Source organism: Podarcis vaucheri, assembly GCF_965113315.1.
Source record: "Podarcis vaucheri genome assembly, chromosome: 4".
Taxonomy (NCBI): domain Eukaryota; kingdom Metazoa; phylum Chordata; class Lepidosauria; order Squamata; family Lacertidae; genus Podarcis; species Podarcis vaucheri.
In genome coordinates this window covers 7,058,614-7,078,751 of record NC_138762.1, presented here as the reverse complement: position 1 = coordinate 7,078,751, position 20,138 = coordinate 7,058,614, and the positions used below count along the sequence as shown (strand labels likewise).

Below are 20,138 nucleotides of genomic sequence, written 5' to 3'. Positions count from 1 at the left end.
TCCCAAGGGGCTCCAAACAGGACAGAGAACATCCCATAATGATCTGCTGATGACCCATCCATTTTCTAGGAAAGCATCTATGGAATGAGACCTCACACCCGTCAACTTTTTGCCATTCTCTTTCTAATATTTCTCACCTTTCTGTGTTTTTAATCCTTGTTTCTTTTTCAGGGAAAGGATCTCTTTGCAGAAATGGACCTGGATTCCTGTGAGGTAGAGAGGCCTCCGTTGGACACCAGAGAGAGGCCACTGGGTAAGAAGGAAGGTGGTTTTTCTCTGTCTGGTCTCATTCTGTTGGTTTTCCAACTCATCTGAGGGTTCTTTTCATCTTGTTTTGGGGGGAGACAGTTGGGAACAAGGGTCCAGAGGAGGGGAGATGTATTTCTGCACAACAAACATATGAAATGGGCACAAACGTCCAAATGCTCTGAGCAGGTAAGGCTTTCTCAAAGCCCCATCTGCAGTTAGAGATGCCCTGTTTCACCTGTGAGAGAAGCAGACACTCCTGGCGTCCTGTTTACCTTTTGTCTCTTGCAGGTGACAGAATGATGCCGGCAAGACCTCCTGATCTGTCTTTTCATGGGGACAGAAGGGAAGCAGCAACTGTGGAACCAGATCAGGTCAGGGGAAGCTGCCTTGTGGGGACAGAGGCCGAGGGATGGAGCAATGTCATGCACTGGTTGGGGACAGAGGAATGGTGGGAGGATGCAACTGGGGAACCAGGAAGGGAAGACGGCTGAGAGCCGAAGAAGTGGAGGTAGAAGAAGGACGCGTGGTTAGAGGGGGGAAAGGGAGAAGGCTGGGAAGAGGAGGTAGAAGAAGCTGAAGGGGTTACAGGGCTTAGTGAGCTGGAAGACTCTGTGCCATAATGCAGTGCAGAATCAGAGGCAGAAGAGGAAGGAGGTGAGTGGGAGAGGAAGGTCAGGAGGCAGAGGTGAGTGAGTGAGGAGGAGGAGCCACATACTGATACTGATACTGATTGATTTATTACGGCCATTGGCCCATATCTAAAACAATACATCAAGATTTATCCATAAGCAAACAATTTAAACAGTTCCAAGTTAAAACACCCATATAAAACCAATTTTACTTCAATTAAGTAAACACTATATACAATAAGCTCCCTCTATGTCAACCGTAATTCAAATCCCTCGGGGATATGCGTCTTAGTTCTGGCACTTATTGATGGTTCTTAAGTTTGGCTAAGCTGTCAAGAGTCATACAGTGATCCATTTCTCCTCTTATGAAATAAGACATTAATCAGGTATCTAGCGACTGCAAGGGATCTACTTGAGTCTTCGTCGTTTAATAAATATATTATTTGGGCTTCCTGAGGTCTGTCAGCAATTCTCGATAAATATGGGGCCAGAAACTTAGACCGTGAAGCCAAATGTAACGGACAACAGAAGATTATATGATATAACGATTCTATGGATCCACTTTTACAGTCACAGAGGAATGAGATCTGTCCGTTGGAGAGTCTGTTACCCAACACATTTGATGGGAAAACATTGAATCTAGCCTTTATAAAGGCATACTTGTGCATCACCACAGATAAGGTAGTTAAATAAGATGGGAGTTTTGTTGGTGGTGTTAAGCCAAGGTTTATCGGCGAACAGGTGCCACCACCTGTCGCAATATTAAATTGTAAATCGATCTCCTCTAATCTGTGAGTTATAATTCTCTTGGCAGAAATTAAATCCAATTTTAGTAGTTCAGATGGGGATAGTCCTAAGGACACAAGTTTCCCATGTATTATTTTTGCCCAAGGGCTAGGGAAGTCATCTCTCCAGAGACACTGTATCAGGTGGAGATTTGGGAGTTTATGCCATAATGCCAACCAGTAACAGAGGATGCATTTCCATAGTGTGGTTTCTAGAGATGTCACATTTAGTTCGAGTCGTATAGCTGTATTGCCTACACACCTGGGTAGTTTTAGCAACCTTCTTAGCAGTTGGTTTTGGATTACCTCCAATTGGGTTAGATTAACAAAGGACCCCCATATTGGGATTGCATATGCTATTGTTGCAATCACCTTTGCCTTGAAAACTTTTAACACTGATGGAATATGGAAAGCCCCATCTGAAAAGAAAAAACGCAGTAGCCCAAATGAAAGGGCTTTAGCTCTATTTAATACATATGCAAGATGGACCTTCCAGCCCATGTTGTGTTGGAGAAGGACTCCCAAGTATTGAAATTTAAAAACTTGGTCTATGGCTTTCCCGTCTATTCTCCAATTATAGGTTTTTTGACTCTTGGTGAAAATTAGGACTTTGGACTTTGCATGATTGATTGTAAGAAAATTTGATTTGCAGTAAGCATCAAAATTTTTTAAGGCCCTCCTAAGGCCAACTCTTGAAAAAGATAGGATCACTGCGTCATCTGCGTAGAGTAGAAGGGGGCAACGATATTGGGCAAGACGGGGGGCGTGGATCGTCTCTTGAGAATCTTTAAGAGGCGCCCTCATATCGCTTATAAATAGATTAAAAAGGGTCGGAGCAAGGATACATCCTTGACGAACACCTCTATTGATGGTTACTGGATTTGAGAGGTCGCCTGCCGGAGTGATTCTTACCCTAGCGGCCGATCCCTCATGCAGTTTAGTTATTAGCCACAGAAGTCTTTTGTCTATTCCCCATCGTGCTAATTTTCCCCAAAGTAGTCCTCTGGGGATGCTGTCAAAAGCGGCCTTTAAATCAATAAAGGCCGCACAAAGTTGGCCTCTTTTTGGGGCGGAATATTTCCGGGCAAGGTGGTATAAAACTAAGACATGGTCGACCGCTGACTGATTCGATCTAAAACCAGCCTGTTCAGGCCCAATCAGGTTGTTCTCTTCGACCCACTTAGTAAGCTTAGTTAGCAAGAACCGTGCATATATTTTCCCAATTATGGACAATAAGCTGATATTCCTGTAATTTCCCGGATCATCTGTCGAGCCCTTTTTATGAATTGGAATAATAATCGCATCCTTCCATATTCTTGGAACCTTCCCACTGTTGTTTACGGCATCAAAAGTAACGGCCAGGATTTTCGCCCACCAGTCTGCGTGAAGTTTTATAGCTTCCGCTGGTACTAGGTCAGGACCGGGGGCTTTTCCAACTTTGAGATTAGAAATGAGACCGTGGATTTCTTCCGGGTCAGTGGGTGGCCAAAGAGGGAGCTGCTCATAGAATCCATCGATTGTATTAATATTAAGGTCTGGTAAGGCAAAATAGTTCCTTAGAAAGGATTCCCAGACTGGGGCAGGGATAACTGTTAGGGGGTATCTTTTAGATTTTTTGTTAACCAACAGCCAGAATTTTCGGGAATTACGGGTATTTGAGGCAGCTATAAGTGCATGCCAGCGGTTCAGTTGCCATTCCTGTTTGGCCTTTTTTTGCACATATTTGTAAGCTGATTTTGCCTGATAGTACTCCTTGGGGAGCATAGTCGCCCCTGAGGATTTGTAATCATTATAAATAGCACAAAGATGTTGTTTGGCTTGTTTGCAATTACGATTAAACCACAGTGCACCTGTCTTGGAGTGGGCCCGATTTGCCTGGTGGGTTGGGACAGTAAAGAATGACGTGAGGTCATTCAACAGATTGGCAAATAGATTGATAGTTTGGTCATGTTCATATGAGGTTATGTCAAGGGCTGAATAGGTTTGTATGATCTCCTGATGAAAAAATTCAGAATATTTTTGAGCCTGCGTTGCAGACCACTTTATACCCTTCACTCGTAATGTCGTATTAATACCCTCTACCAGGTTTTCAGTGTTAGTGTCTAATTGAGTTGGATGACTGTACTCGTCCCCGTGCCAGTCTAGGTCAAACGTAGCAGCAAGTGGGAGGTGGTCACTGAGCTGAATATTGTCAATCTTAAAAGAGAGAGCTTTCGGCATCAAATCACTCGAGGCTAAAAGGTAATCTAGTACACTATTTGATTTTATGCCTAGGTGAGTATACTCCCCCGGTATATCGGGAGGGCAGCAACCATTCAGGGGTGCTAGGTTTAAGCGAATAGCCATTTGGTAAAGAAGTACTCCAGCCTCGTTAACTTTAGAGTCTTTTGAGGTTCTCCTCAAGGCATGTATCAAATCATAATTTTCGAGGCATGGAGCTGACCACCATTTAGCTTTAGTTAGATCATCCCAATTTGCTGCTATGCGTGCGTTAAAGTCACCCCCAATTAAGCATTGGCTATTGGAATATTTAACTCGGCATGATACTAAATGATCTTCTAATATCTCCCATCTATCATGCAGTTCAAGGGACGAACCACCTGGTGGGAGGTAGACATTGGAGATTAGCAGTGATACTTTCCCCCCCGACATCAACCTGGATAAAGCATAGGGGGGAGCAGTCAGAACTAATGAAAATTTAAAATGCAGCATCAGTGAGATACCAATTACTAGACCACCTTTCGGCCGTCCTCCTTTCTGAGAGGGGCAAGCTGGAAGAGATAGAAGTTTGAATCCATTTATGACAATTTATGACAATTTCACCCTCCTCCCAAGTTTCCTGCAATAGAATGATATGAAACGAATTGATATACGACTGGAATTCTGGGTCACATTTTTTCCTACGCCAGCCGGCGATGTTCCAACAGAGGATCGATATTGGTGGTTTTTTGGGTTGTCCGGCTAACTGTCATTTAAATTCTTGTCACCCCATTGATCGCCAGGGTTGATTCGGCTGATCTGGCTGGCTAGGCTGGTGTCCCCTTCCTCCCTCACCGCTCCATGTGCGTCCCTCCCGAAGCTGCGCGCTCGGTGGAAGAGGACGACCATCCCAGATAGAAGGAGTGAGGAGGAGCCACATGTGGCTCCCTCTCCTTTTGCCAGAAGCCACCCTCCCTGCTTGTCTCTCAGAGCCAGGAGACCCCGTTTATTGCAGAAATCTCTGCTAGATCATCCAAGACAGATGGCCATCCAAAACAGGCTTATTATATTTCTAGATTGATCAATGAATGCTAAAATCGGTTTCTAAGCAGTGGACAAATGAGAACAAATAGTGGCCTGGATTCACCTAACCAGCCCCATCCGCTACAAAATGGGGCCTGCCCCCCATTGCTCCCCCCTCAATGCCCCCATGAACCCCTTGAATTTGGCTCTAGGGCATTGGGAGGGAACTCCCCAGAACAGCTCAGGAGGAGAGGGAAAAGTCAATCCTTCCATTGGGGAAACTGGAATGCTTGCGTAGGCAATACCCATTATTAAAACTTAAAATAAGCATCCATATTTAAAATGTGCAGCAAAGCAATCCTATTGAAACAACATCACAATGTACAGGAAGGAAACAACAGAGAATTGTGTAGCAGATCATATTTCTGCCGTCTCAGAGGGGGACATTTCCCTTTTTCTTTTAGGGTCCAGTGTGCTTTGAAGATGTCGCTGTTCATTTCACGGACGAGGAGTGGGCGTTGCTGGATCCTGACCAGAGAGCTCTGCATAAGGACGTCATGGAGGAGAATCGTGGGATCGTGGCCTCTCTTGGTAAGGCTCCCTGTGGGATCGTCATATCTGCCTGGAAATTCAAAAAATACCTCTATGGGACCAATCTCATCTATTTTTACAGAGCTCAACAGCGCCCCCTATAACACCTGGGAACCTAACACCCCCACCCCCAGTTTTTCCTTTGAACAACCTTCCTGAAAGTATTCCTTTTTCTACCAGGATTGGGCTGGTCTCAAATTCCCAGGCCATCTTCATTGTCAGCTTCAGAATTGTTAGGAAAGCTAAGTAGCTTCAGGTTTTCTGTTTTTGTTTTTGCTCCTGTCAGTCTTGGGTTGACCAAAGAGACGACTGGCAGCGAAGCTCAGGTGCTGCCAGCCAGAGAAGAAGCAGGCCTAGGGAGAGGAGAGTTGGCAGCGGAAGGCAGAGAGGAGAGGGAGAGCAACTGTCATCTGAGCTCTGAACAAAGGGGAGAAGAAAAAGAGAGACAGTGACAGCTGTGTGAGAGCTACAGGAGTGAGTCAGACGCTGGAATGCAGGAAGCATTCTCTGCCAAATCTCATAGGATCTGAAAAGTGGTCAAGATACTGGAAGAGAAGGTGGGGGCTTCCGTGCTGGGGAAGGGGGAGGAGCTCAGTCCGGGCAACTCCATCTTGTGGGGAGGACGATGAGTAGAGGAGCTCCGTCCAAGTTTGTTGTTTCAGCAATAAATCTGAAATTATTAACAGATAGAGTCGTCTCACGACCAAGCCATAACAAGGACTGACATTGGAGATGGAGGGGATGCCATGACTGGGCCAAACAAAATTCATTCCAGAGAAGAGCTAGGCTTATGGAATCTCAGGTAGCAGTAGCAGTGATGAGGATGAGGATGATACAGTGGTACCTCGGTTTACAAACTAAATTTTTTCCAGAACAGGTACCACTGTAGTAGTAATAATTTTTTGTAATGGCTTGGCTCTCCCACAGAAGCGAGACACTGGCAGTAAGTATCTCGGGTTTATTGCTCAAACACATAAATCACTCCGGAGCTCTTTCACTCTGTGTCTGACTTCAAGTTTGCAGTTGCCAAGTCTAAACTCCGCCCCTTCCTCTTCTTCCAAGAGGGGGGAAAACCCTTTCGCTTCTGCTCTTTCCCCCTCCTCTCACTGACCTTTCTGCGCCTTCGAGTTTTTGGGCTAGCTATTCCTGGCCTCTCCCCTTCTGTCTCTGAGCTAAGATTGGTATTTTGTGGATCTTTGCTATCTGCTGCCTGCTCTCTGTTCTCTGAAGCTCTGCCACTCGGCTGCCCCTCCTCCCCCTCACATTCCGGCTCACATTCCAGTCTCCTTATCTCTCTTTGCCTGCTTTCATACATTCCAGCCTCTGTCACCTCCGGAACAAAGCTGACATTTTTATTTCTACCCTGCCCATCTGACTGGATTGCCCCAGCCACTCTGGGCGGCTTCCAACACATACCGTATTTTTCGCCCTATAGGACGCAATTTTCCCCCTCCAAAAATGAAGGGGAAATGTGTGTGCGTCCTATGGGGCAAATGTAGGCTTTCTCGGGCTTCCTGCAGCTCTGCGCCACCTTCCCGATTCCAGCGCGAAGCCACGCGGGGCTCCAGAGGATGGCACGTAGCTGCCTGCGCTCCAGGGCTTCTTGCAGCTCCGCGCCACCCTCCGGATCCCAGCGTGAAGCCACGCGGGGCTCCGGAGGGTGGCGCGGAGCTGCCTGCGCTCCAGGGCTTCCTGCAGATAGCAGGCTGTTCTGGGGGCTGGGGAAGCTTGGGCTTCCCCCGCGCCTGCCCCGTGCTTGGGGAGGGGAATTTTTTTTTTCTTTATTCCCCCCCAAAAAAATTAGGTGCGTCCTATGGGGCGGTGCATCCTATGGGGCGAAAAATACGGTATATAAACATGAAACACGGATAATAATATTCTGATGCCATATAAAAAGAACATTAACTTAAAATGAACAACTTATACTGGTGGCCAAAATTGTGGAAACCTTTTGTGAAAAGCGTATTTCTGAGGTTTGATGGCTCATAACACCACTTTTGTGTGGACTAATACCATAAAATTATATCAATGGAAAGATAATTTAATGAACAATGTAATGTAATGACTTTTATGAAGGAGTATTTATTGGAACAGTTGTCACAAAAAAAAAATGTGAAAATTTTGGTAACCATTGGTAACCTTTAGCTTTAATTACAGCCTTACAACGCTTTCCCATGAAGTGAACCAAATTTTTAGTTCTGCACCTGTAAGAATGTGAAACCAAGATTGAATTATTGCCTCTGTTAATTGGGCTTTATTGCTGGATTGCTTCTAACAAAGAATTTTCTTTAGTCGGCTCCATAGATTTCTGATTGGGTTAATGTTTGGGCTATTCCCAAGCCATTCCGGCAGTGGAATAGGATTATCTTGAAAGCACCTTTTTCACACAGCAGCAACAGGACATGGAGCTGAGTCCTGTTGAAATAGAAAATAAATATATAAGTAGGAGGGGGCCGCTAGGGGTCCCTTGGAAGATGGCAGATATTAACATCTATCCAGCTCGCACGAGGCAAGTAGCATGTAAATCTTCTCTGATTCTTCCCCTTGTGTATTTCATGCCATCACTACCAAGCAAGGAGATTTGGGTCACATCCCTCCAAAAACATTGTCCCATTGTTCCGCTGTCCAGTTAACATGGGTTTAATCTTTTCAACCTTTGCTTGAGATATTTTATTTAGTCGTTTAGTCGTGTACGACTCTTCGTGACCCCATGGACCAGAGCACGCCAGGTCCTACTGTCTTCCACTGCCTCCCGCAGTTTGGTCAAACTCATGCTTGAGAGATAACAATGGCTTTTTCCTTAGAATTCTAACATTTCGAGCAGTCCTTGCACTCAACTTCACATTACATCTCGCCATGTCATCTTGTATACACCAAAATGATTTTCTTCTGTCATGTAGGGACAGTCTCTCTATTCTTCGATCGTCACTTGCCTTTGTGCACCTTTTCCTGCCTTTACCAGTCTGATTTTATAGTTGCTGAGACTCCTTATACCTCTTCAATAATATCGAAATGCCAGCTTTGGTTAAGTTTTCCCCAATCTTCCATCTAATTTCTTCATAACTGTAGCCCTGTTCACTTAATACTACAATTTTACATCACTTCTGGGTGACCAGTCAACTCTTTGTGCCATTTCTATAATTTTATTATGTTTTACAACCTCACTAAATGAAAGAACAAAAAAACCCCCAACCAACTTGACAGCAATCACATAACACACTGACAAAAGTCAACCTAAGCAAGTTTTGCTTTTTCTGGTTATTTGGCTATAACGTTTGATAGAATATGGCTAATTGAACAACCTTTGTTGAATTGCAGTCTTCATTAAATTATCTTTCCATTGATATTTTATGATATTACTCCAAACGAAATGGTGTTATAAGCCATCAAAACTCGGAAATACACTTTTTTCCAAAAGTCTTCCCCAATTTTGACCACTACTGTATATTAAACAAACCAACATTCAACAACTCAGAACATAATAATAAATATGATGGTTAATGACAAACAACACAGGTAATGAACACAAGCCCAACTTCTTTCAGTTCTTCTCCATTTGTTCCTGAGGCTCTAATCCCTTTTTGTCTCCATTGCAGATTGTAATGAATCGAAAATTGGGAACAAAAGTGACCACGATAAAATCCCGAGAGAGGAGAAGCCACGTAAAAATTTAGAGTGTGGAGAAAGCTGCAATCAGAGCTCCCATTCCACTTCCCATCAACAAAATCTCATTGGAAAGAAACTCTATCAGTGCATGGAATGTGGAAAAAGCTTCAGTCAGAGCTCCGATCTCACTAAGCATCAGAGAATTCATACAGGAGAGAAACCCTATCAGTGTGTGGAATGTGGAAAGAGCTTCAGTCACAGCTCCAATCTCACTTCCCATAAAAGAATTCATACAGGGGAGAAACCCTATCCATGTGTGGAATGTGGAAAGAGCTTCAGTCAGAACTCCCATCTCACTTCCCATCAAAGAATTCATACAGGGGAGAAACCCTATCAGTGTGTGGAATGTGGAAAGAGCTTCACTGATAGCACCTCTCTCACTTATCATCGAAGAATTCATACAGGGGAGAAACCCTATCAGTGTGTGGAATGTGGAAAGAGCTTCATTCAGAGCTCCTCTCTCACTTCCCACCACAGAATTCATACAGGGGAAAAACCCTATCAGTGTGTGGAATGTGGAAAGAGCTTCAGGAAGAGCTCCGATCTCACTTCACATCGAAGAATTCATACAGGGGAGAAACCCTATCAGTGTGTGGAATGTGGAAAGAGCTTCAGTCACAGCCACAGTCTCACTTCCCATCAAATAATTCATACAGGGGAGAAACCCTATCCGTGTGTGGAATGCGGAAAGAGCTTCAGTCACAGCCACAGTCTCACTTCCCATCAAAGAATTCATACAGGGGAGAAACCCTATCAGTGTGTGGAATGTGGAACAAGCTTCAGTCAGATCTCCAATCTCACTTACCATCAAAGAATTCATACAGGGGAGAAACCCTATCAGTGTGTGGAATGTGGAAAGAGCTTCCCTGAAAGATCCTCTCTCACTTCCCATCAAAGAATTCATACAGGGGAGAAACCCTATCAGTGTGTGGAATGCGGAAAGAGCTTCAGTCACAGCCACAGGCTCACTTCCCATCAAAGAATTCATACAGGTGAGAAACCCTATCAGTGTGTGGAATGTGGAAAGAGCTTCACTCAGAGCTCCAATCTCACTAAGCATCAGAGAATTCATACAGGGGAGAAACCCTATCATTGTGTGGAATGTGGAACGAGCTTCACTCAGAACTCCAAACTCACTTCCCATCAAAGAATTCATACAGGGGAGAAACCATATCAGTGTGTGGAATGTGGAAAGAGCTTCAGTCACAGCCACAATCTCACTTCCCATCAAAGAATTCATACAGGGGAGAAACCATATCAGTGTGTGGAATGTGGAAAAAGCTTCAGTCAGAGGGCCAATCTTACTTCCCATCAAAGAATCCATACAAAGGTTGGAAAAACCATTATACAGATTTAGGAGCCAGGCAAATCCACACTTTTTAAACCAAGCCTTCCCTTTGGTTGATTGACATTTAATGCCCTTTTAAAATGTGGTGTTTTGTGTTTTTAATTTGTTTTTTATGTTGTAACCATCCTGAGACCTGTGGGTGTAGGGAATAGCTGCCAACTTTCTGCACCACCTAGAGTACCCACAGAATTGTGGCTTCTACTGGCAACACACATAGGAGAACAAATGAAAGACAAATACAATGAGCAGGCAAAAACCTGGAAAGGGCCATACCAAATGGACATCCGGTGTGAAGAGGTCACTTTTCCCACTGCTGAATAATGCCACAGGTAGAGGAGATGGAATGCTAGAAGTGTTCTCTGGGGCAAGGGGAGCTGCTGGGAAATTGAACTACGGGCTCAAAATATTACTTTTTTAAAAAGTTGCTGCCATTATAGGCATTACAGGCAGAAAGCTGGTGGGTGAGCAGGCCCAGGCTGTGCTGCACCCAAGAGTGGGGGTGAAGGGAGAAGGGAGAAGTGAAGAAACTGAAAGCTTTTACTTTCCGATGGTTCCAGTGCGGCTCTGTATTCCACCTGGTTCGGAATTGTCCAGTGGAGCCACAGGATGTCTCCAAGGCCGTTTTCTGTGGCAACAAGATAACAGGAGCTGCCAAGCGTGGGAAGCCTCAAAAGGTCTCAAGGAAACTGGCAGAGACATGTCGTCACAGTATCCAAGCGCTATGTCTGGCTCTGTTTATTGTTCTTTTTTACAGGCGGAGATTGAGGCCTATGTCGTTCCAGAGATGCAGTGCTGTTTGTTTTCTGTTTCCTCTCTTGTCCATGTTGGGTTCAAAGTGTGTTTTGAAAATAATGTTTATTCCATTTCCAGAGGTGGACGACAACTGCTCAGTGTTGAGTGCCAAGACAGGCTGTTTGTGCTAGAAATGCCTATTGCAGGTAAAGGTCCCACTGAGGATGCACAAGCACAGTGTGGTAACCTTCCCATTCATGATGGTGGACATCATAGTGTTTGGCACCAGAGAATGTCACATATCAACTGGGGGTACGTGAAGAAGGTCCCAGGGTGCACTGACGGGTGCAAGATGAAGGCATGTGACAAATACCTGGAATGAAGGGTGCCTTCAAGAAAGCCAAGGTTCAAATGTGCTCTTATCCTAGGTCTGACAGAGTAACCACAAAACCTTTTGAGCTAGTTCATGCAGACCTTTGGGGCCCTTTGCCAGTTGCCAGTCTGGGCGGGGCCAAATTTGTGCTATCTCTGGTGGATGATTATTCCAGAAATGGGTGGGTGGATTTTCTCTCTGAAGCACAAGTGAGAGGCCGCTGCTTTGGTGAAAGACTGGATAATGGCAGTGAGAACTACTGTTCTTACTGCGGGTCAAGAGCTTTCTATCAGATCGCGGTGGAGAGTTCACCAGGTCTGCGTTGCAGAACTTCTTCTGCCAGAAAGGCATACACCACAGGTTGACTGTTGCAAATTCTCCTCAGGAGAATGGAGTTGCAAAATGCAGGTAGAGAATGCTGCAGGAGGCAACCGAAGCCATGCTCTTTGACACAGGGTTGCTCCAGCAGTTTTGGGTGGAAGCGTGGAAATCTACATCGTTCACTCTGAACCGTTCTTACAGTTCTGTAGTAGGGGACACGCCCTATTTTCTGCTGCACAGCAAGAAGCCCAAGGTGCATTTCTTCTTTGTGTTTGGATGTGATGCTTGGGTCCTTGTGCCAAACACAGAAAGGGTGGCCCTACGTCCCAGAGAATGATCCTTTGTGGGTATGAGCCAGGGACCAAGTGGTGGAGATTTGCCTATCCAGAAGGCAATCAGTCTAGGATTCTAGTCAGCAGGAGTGCTGAGTTCTGTGAGCAGAGTGGGTGGCAATGCTTACATGAGAATCCAGACATTCTTTCAGAGAGTCTGCTTGACTGCTGATGAAGGAAAGGTAGAAACTGATCCTGCTGCTGAGGCTCAGAGTCCCAACCCAGAGCAGGAACAGGAAAGGGCATCTCCTAAAGCTGTTAAGCTAGAGCCAAAGAGTGCTCCTCCTCACCCACAAGTCCAGTTGAGAAATCCAGAAGGCGCAGTAAGTCAGAGGGGGAGTTATCTGAGAGCAAGGACACACTAGTTGGCCCTAGTGGGTCAGAGGGGGTACCTGAGGTTGTGCTGAGGTGTTCAGCTCACACTACTAAAGGAATACCACCTGAAAGGTTTGAGGTCACTAGCGTGTGGATTGGTGTGGCTCAGTGTGAACCAGAGAGTTTTGAGGAAGTTCAGAAGTTGCCTGAAGAGGAAGCCAGGAAGTGGCAAGAGGCAATGCAGAAGGAAATGAACTCAATGGAGTCTCTAGGTGTGTTCTCCATCACGACGCTGCCAGCAGGCAAGCAGGCCGTGAGCAGCCGCCAGGTTTACCGTCTTAAACCCACAGCAACTGGAGAACCGCAGTACAAGGCTAGGCTGGTAGCCAGAAGGTTTACACAGTGGAACAGCTGCTTTACACTGAGGTGTATGCTCCTACTCCCAGAAGTGAAAGTCTGTGCATGCTCTTAGCCATTGCTGCACAGAGAGGTCATCAGGTGCATCACTTTGATGTGGATGTAGCCTATTATACACAAAAATTGGGTCCCCCCTTTGTGGAAATAACATACTGTCAGACACAGCATTCCTACATAATAACACACAACATACTAATTAAATAATCAGTTGCATATCTTGAGGCAATCATGATCTTTTACATATCTTTTCAATCCTGGGGCACAGAGTCTTGAGGTTTAAAAGGTGAGAGAATGTGCTTGCAATTCAACTTTCCCCCCTTTGTCAGCCCCCTCCCTGTCAGTCTATATCCTTTGGAAAGAGATAGCTGTGGCCACTCTGGTGTCTTTTGTTGTTGTTGTTGCTGCAGGTAATAAATAGTCTTGTGGTCATGAGGAATTGGGCTGAGGGTTTTCCATCGTTGGGTCTGGGTTGACATCTGTAGAAGGGATATCCTTTAAGCGGGGGTGGGGGGGCAGGACTTTTGGGATGTAAAGACACAGTTATAAAGGTAAGAGGTAAAAGCCAAAAAGGAGAGAATCTCCTTGAGTTTTCTTGGGAAGCAGAAAACAATAAAAATCTTGGCGAGTTAAGCATTTTATTCATTTCAGTATTATTATCACATTTCCATATAATTATGACTGTTATTATATGCTAAAAATATAAAAAAATAAAAATTACAAGGAAAACAAAAGTAAAAAAGATAACCAGCTAAACATTTTTTCCAGATAAAAAATAAATGGACTTGACAGAACAACAGCAGATTTTTTTAAAAAAATATGATTAAATAATACAAAGATATTATCAAAACCATACAGATTGTTACTGGACTGGAACCTTAAGGACTAGGAGGTGAAGGTGGTGATGGTGAAATGGGCACACGATTGTGGCTATCCAATGAAGATGAAAAATGAGGGAAATTATGGGGAAAGACTTAAAATTCACCACATGCTATCTGGTTTTTAGATGGTACCTGACCCCATCCAAGTCACTCAAAATAAATATCAGCAATAAGTGTTGGAGATGCAGACAAAATGAGGGAACCTTATTCCACAAGTGGTGGACATGTCCCCAAAGGTAAAGTAAAATAAAATAAAATAAATGCTATTTATTTTAAAGAAAACCAAAGCTTTCCTATTTGATATTCTAACAATAAGCATACCAAATGAAAATAAAAGAGTGTTTCTTTACACAACAACAGCGGCTAGGATGTTAATAGCAAAATACTGGAAAATGAGTTAATATCAACCATAGATGAGTGGCAATTAAAGTTGTACTAGTACCTTGAACTAGCCACAATGCCAGAACTTCCAAGAGACTGTGATCTACTCCCAGGAATGAAAATCCTGCCAGTGATCTACCCATTTTCTTTGCCCAGAGTTCTTGAGCTTTTCTCAGTGAGCAGTGACCAGAGTTGGGGATCGACCACTAGATCATTTAACAAATTAAAATTATAAAAACAATTGTGCTATAAAAGTACATACCATATATGAAGTATCCAGATAATGGAACTTATAACACAGTGGTTTCTGCAGTGAACAACAAGTCTTACAATGTATATAGACAGGCGCAGCATTGATTTTAGTTACAGGTGACAGCAATCTGCAGCTGCAAGGTTTTCTTCTTTAAGTGACCCCTTTAAAACAACAAATGTAAAGCAAACTTGATCCATACACAGGTTTGTTAATTTGTTAAAATATGTTGAATTGTGACATTATGGTCATTTATATTACTTAGAATATGTACAACGAATGAAGCCCATGAGAGCGAAACAAGGCATTATTCCGGAAATCCTTGTCAACACTGTGGAACTGTAATAGGCTCCAATTTGGACTTTATGAACGTATGTGGAACAGAAACTAGCAGACATTTGGTCTTTTGAATGAACTGATTTATTGGGACTTCCGTCTATATTATTGCAATTTATGTGTTGTTTATGTGCAAGATAAACCTTTGATATTGTGATGAGAATATATAGAAGAGTATTGTTTATGTGAATCCACAGACTGTTATGTTTTGTGTGTTTGTCCATTCCAGGAACAGCATTCCTGACCCAGATTTCCACAGGAAGTCCCTCAGATGATACCCCTTTCAAGCAGGATATGTGAACCTAGACCAACATGGTCCTCCTCCTCTGGCAGACGGACAACCCCTCCCCCAAAGCCCCTCCCTCCCCCACTTCCCCATAGGGGTCCCCCACACCATCCATCACTCACCAGGATGGCTTTGGCCGCCTCCTGCTTGGAGCACATCAAGGTTCGGAGCCCCCTGAGCTGAGCTGCCTGGCAGTTCTGAATCACCTCCAGCTGATCTTCCTCCAGCAGCTGAAAGACAAAAGTCAGTTCCTCACGAAGGGAGGGCTTCTCCACCTCCGAGAGTGCAGAGTGGGGGGCAAGGAGGGCAGGTCTGAGTCCCTGCTCTGGTTCTCTCCAATACTCACCTCTGGGGGAGGGATGTGCAACCGCAGCACATCTGCAAAGAGAAGGACATGGGGACAGGTGAGTCCGTCTCTGAGCTCCTGGCAAGGCTATTCTAAGAGTTTCCTCCTGGATTCCAAGTCGTGCTGCAGGGGAGGAGGGACTCCCCAGGCCTTGGGGGTTAAATCCTGACCTCCTTCAACCAGAATGTGGCTCCCCAGGCCAGGGGTAGGCAAACTAAGGCCTGGGGGCCAGATGTGGCCCAATCGTCTTCTCAATCCGGCCCGCGGACTATTCGGGAATCAGCGTGTTTTTACATGAGTAGAATGTGCCCTTTTATTTAAAATGCCTCTCTGGGTTATTTGTGGGGCATAGGAATTCGTTCATCCCCCCCAAAAAAATATAGTATGACCCCCTACATGTTCTGAGGGACAGTGGACTGGCCCATGGCTGAAACAGGTTGCTGACCCCTGCCCCAGGCTAACAAGATGGTCAATATCCAGTTCCACTCCACCCTTTTAAAATTTAAATCTCAAAACAGATCCCAACTTTCAGAGCATGTAAACCGCATGAGTGGAAAGACCGCTGCTCCACGCACAGAAATAGGACTATACTGTACTTCCTTCTCCCACCTTTAAAATAAACATCTAGGTAATGAAACCGACCCATGTCTGCCTTCCTCCACCAACCTGCACTTCACTCTTCGAGCCAAAAGACAACACTTCCCCGTTCCCAGGTGAAAACACCTGGCCTTTCATTGGTAGAGCCGCCACCCCACCTGTGGTGTTAACCTCAGTGTGACGCAAGGACTGAGTGGATGGTGAGATGCTTTCAGCCTCGGACACTTGGTGGGTTCTGAAATGACCGTGCAGGCCAGATTCACGACCCTGACGGGCTGGATTCGGCCCACGGGACATAGTTTGAGGACCCCTGGCCTACACTGACTGGCAGCTCCCCAGAGTTTCAGGCAGGGATTTTGTCCAGCCCTTGCAGGAGATGTCAGGGGTTGACCCTGGGACATTCTGCATGCCAAGCAGATCCTCTAGGGCTCCCCATATTTCACTAGTCTTTCAGCGCTATGCTATTAGCAACTGTGGAGATTCCACCTGCCTCTTTCAAAAGGAGAACACTCTCCTAATCTAATAATAATAATAATAATAATAATTTATACCCGACCCATCTGCTTGGGTTTCCCAGCCACTCTGGGAAGCTTCCAAAAAATATTAAAATACAATAGTCCATCAAATATTAAAAGCTTCCCTAAACATAATAACAACAACCATCCATTTTCAGTCCATTGAATTAGCAATTAAGCATTTCTGGAAAGGGAAATGGCATACTTTTGTATATTAGTATAAAAAGCATGCATAAGAAAGTATTACTCATTTATGATGAGAGTAGGATTTATTTCTTTTGAACCTCGCTTGGTTCCTCCTTGGCAGCCAGTGCAATGGTTTCAGCAGGGCTAGAACTCAGGACCCGCTGCCTTGAGGGACATCTAAGAGCAGTTGGGCAGGGGAAAGGTCTCCCTTGGGAGGTGGTGGACTCTCCTTCCTTGGAGGTTTCTAAGCAGAGATCGGACGGCCATCTGCCATGGATGCTTTAGCTGAGATTCCTGCATTGCTGGAGGTTGTAGTAATTATTATTATTATTATTATTATTATTATTATTTCTTATTTATACCCCACACATCTGGCTGGTGGCTTCCAATAAAACACTAAAATACAATAACCTATTAAGCATTAAAAGCTTCCCTAAACAGGGCTGCCTGTTTAGGGAACTAGACCCCTCTTGCTTCGGGTTGGACTAGATGACCCTGGGATCCCCTCCTATCTCTCCACTCCTGAATTCTAGGAGGAGCTTCCTTGCCTCCTGCAAAGCCCTTTTCCCTGCAAGCTCTTCCTCTGGTTTCTGGCCAAGGGAGGGAGATGCTCAGAGTCCAGCCAAGAGCCTCGCGCTCCAAAAGGATATCTGGGCATTGGCAGATGCCCCCCTAAATGCATAAAAAATAATAAGAATCTGAGGATCTGCCAAGCGAGAGAGGGCTGAGCTGGAGGGACTCGGCTTGGCAAGGGTTAAAGGGAACTGAGCTGCCTTCCTAGAGAGGCCAGGAAGCAAGAGGGGGGCCAGGTCCTCCAGAGCCAAGGCCCCTCCCTCCCCAGTCCTTTCCTGCAAGAAACGGGGGGGGGGGGGGTGTTGCTTTGGTGTCTCTCCTGCAAGGGCTGCATCGCACCCCCCTCCTGGGATCTGGTGAGTCCATAGCTGTCAACTTTCAGGTGTGAAAATAAGGGATCAGCAGCCTGATCCCGGGGACAGTCTACGGGATATCTAAGAATCCAGGATAGCAGCGGGAAACGGCGCTGGAATAAGGGAATTTCCCGCAAAAAAGGGAAGGTTGCCAGCTATGGGTTGAGTCTCCTCTCCCTCCCCCCAGAGGGGGCAGTGGGGAGACGGTGGGGGTCCCAGGGCTGCAGCAGGGGAGGGTGCCTGGGGGGCCGGATCTGCTCATGTGGGGGGGGGGACCCCAAGCCAGGGAGGGGCCAGGTCTGCAACGCTCTCCTTCCTGGAGATCAGAGGATCCCTGACTCCCACAAAATCTCCCTTTTTAAAACAAAGAAGTCCCTGGGACTTTAACTCTGTGTGACATCGCTCAGCCTCATTGCACAACAGATGAAACATCTGCAAATGGTTTTCCAAAGCTGGACGAGGAGGTGGACTAGCATCCACCCCCAAAAGAAAACCCCACGTGGAGGAAGGAAGGAAGGAAGGAAGGAAAGGTGGGAGAGAAAGGCCAGGAATAAAGAGAGGGATCCCAGGCCATAGTCTGGCTGCTGCATTGGAAACCAGTTTGTGTTAAGCTATCTAATAGAATAATAATAAATTAAAAAATCAAGGGAGATGTCTTTGGCCCCGCCCACTTGGCCCTCAGGGGGTTGGCCAGATACATTCCTGGCCCTCAGAAGTGAGAAAAAGAGACCTCACCCCAGGAATCTGTCTGGAGAGTGGCAGAGAGTGCAGAAAAGGAGACAGAAGCAGGGGAGTGGGGGGGGAGCAACTCCTGAGGACCCCCGGGTGAGGACCCCCACTAGAACCAAGCATCCATTTTTCACAAGATACAAATGACTCCCTTGCCATTCGGTTCTGACTTCATGTATTGACTGGAAGGCTGCAGAAATCAGGTTGATTAATCTCCCAGAAATCCCTTCAGTTGCCTCCACATTTTGCATTGCTAGAAGGCGAGAGACTTATTTATTCTCCTCTTCCTGCTCTTTCTTCTCAAAAAGATACTTCATGGACTGGGATGCGGTGCAGTCCAGCCCTGGTTCCCAGCACGACTCATCCATGCTTGCTCAGGGAAATATTTCTTTTCCTGTCCTGCAAATTCTGTAACAGAACAATGTATTTGCTTTGTAGGATTTGCTGCAGCTTCTCATTTAGAAGGGCAGAACTTGTCAGAAGACCAAAGGGTTCCTTCCGATCTCTCAGAGGCTTCCTGAGAGCACAAATGGAAGAGCAAGACTCAGCTGGCTCTGAAGCAGGAAGAGGCCATGCCAGCCAAACTGGGAGCAGTGGGGGATTCTGGGAAAACTCTGTGCAGAAGATCCATGGTGAGGAGGACACCCTCCGCTCAGAGGTGCAGAGCCAGCAGTTGAGGCAGTTCTGCTGCCAGGAGGCCAAAGGACCCCGAGAGGTTTGCAGCCGACTCTGCCACTTTTGCCACCAGTGGCTGAAGCCGGAAAGGCACACGAAAGCTGAGATGCTGGACCTGGTGATCTTGGAGCAGTTCCTGGCTGTCCTTCCCCTGGAGATGGAGAGCTGGGTGAGGGAATGCGGAGCGGAGACCAGTTCCCAGGCAGTGGCCCTGGCCGAAGGTTTCCTCCTGAGTCAGGCAGAGGAGAGAAAGCAGGTGAGAGAGACTTCCCTCTGGATACTCCCAAGGGGCTCCAAACAGGACAGAGAACATCCCATAATGGTCTGCTGCTGTCCCATCTGTTTTCTTGGAAAGCATCTATGGAATGAGATCTCACACCCTTCAAGTCTTTGCCATTCTCTGTCTAATATTTCTCACCATTCTCTATTTTCAATCCTTGTTTCTTTTTCAGGGAAAGGATCTCTTTGCTGAAATGGACCTGGATTCCTGTGAGGCAGAGAGGCCTCCGATGGACACCAGAGAGAGGCCACTGGGTAAGGAGGAAGGTGGTTTTCTCCATTTGGTCTCATTCTGTTGGTTTTCCAACTCATCTGGGGGTTCTTTTCATCTTGTTTTGTGAGGAGACAGTTGGGAAGAAGGGTCCATAGGAGGGGAGATGTATTTCTGCACAACTAACATATGAAATGGGCACAAACGTCCAAATGCTCTCAGTAGGTAAGGCTTTCTCAAAGGCCCATCTGTAGTAAGAGATGCCCTGTTTCACCTGTGAGAGAAGCAGGCACTCCTGGCATCCTGATCACTGTTTTTCTCTTGCAGGTGACAGAATGATGCCGGCAAGACTTCCTGATCTGTCTTTTCATGGGGGCAGAAGGGAACCAGATCAGGTCAGGGGAAGCTGCCTTGTGGGGACAGAGGCCGAGGGATGGAGCAGTGTCATGGACCGGTTGGGCACAGAGGAATGGTGGGAGGAAGCAGCTGGGAAACCAGGAAGGGAAGACGGCTGAGAGCCCAAGAAGTAGAGGTAGAAGAAGGATGAGCAGTCAGAGGGAGAA

At 45.9% G+C, this 20,138-nt stretch overlaps 2 protein-coding genes and 1 long non-coding RNA gene across 3 annotated transcripts in view; 2 read left to right on the top strand and 1 right to left on the bottom strand.

Annotated features, from left to right (window-relative positions):
- The window catches only part of LOC309530615, a 75,021-nt gene that overhangs the window by 31,502 nt on the left and 23,381 nt on the right, over window positions 1-20,138 (bottom strand). The gene's annotated exons all lie outside the window — the stretch shown is intronic.
- Window positions 1-20,138, top strand: part of LOC309531564 (uncharacterized protein) — a gene marked incomplete at its 3' end in the record, with an annotated part of 33,221 nt that overhangs the window by 1,797 nt on the left and 11,286 nt on the right. The window contains exons 3-5 of the mRNA XM_082221155.1: window positions 172-253; window positions 538-620; window positions 5,350-5,476. Of these exons, the coding sequence (XP_082077281.1) occupies window positions 172-253; window positions 538-620; window positions 5,350-5,476 (292 nt within the window). The remainder of the gene's footprint in view (window positions 1-171; window positions 254-537; window positions 621-5,349; window positions 5,477-20,138) is intronic.
- LOC309530370 (uncharacterized protein) overlaps window positions 17,691-20,138 on the top strand; it is a 34,777-nt gene continuing 32,329 nt past the window's right edge. The window contains exon 1 of the mRNA XM_082219289.1: window positions 17,691-17,842. The gene's annotated coding sequence lies outside the window, so the exon portion shown is untranslated. The remainder of the gene's footprint in view (window positions 17,843-20,138) is intronic.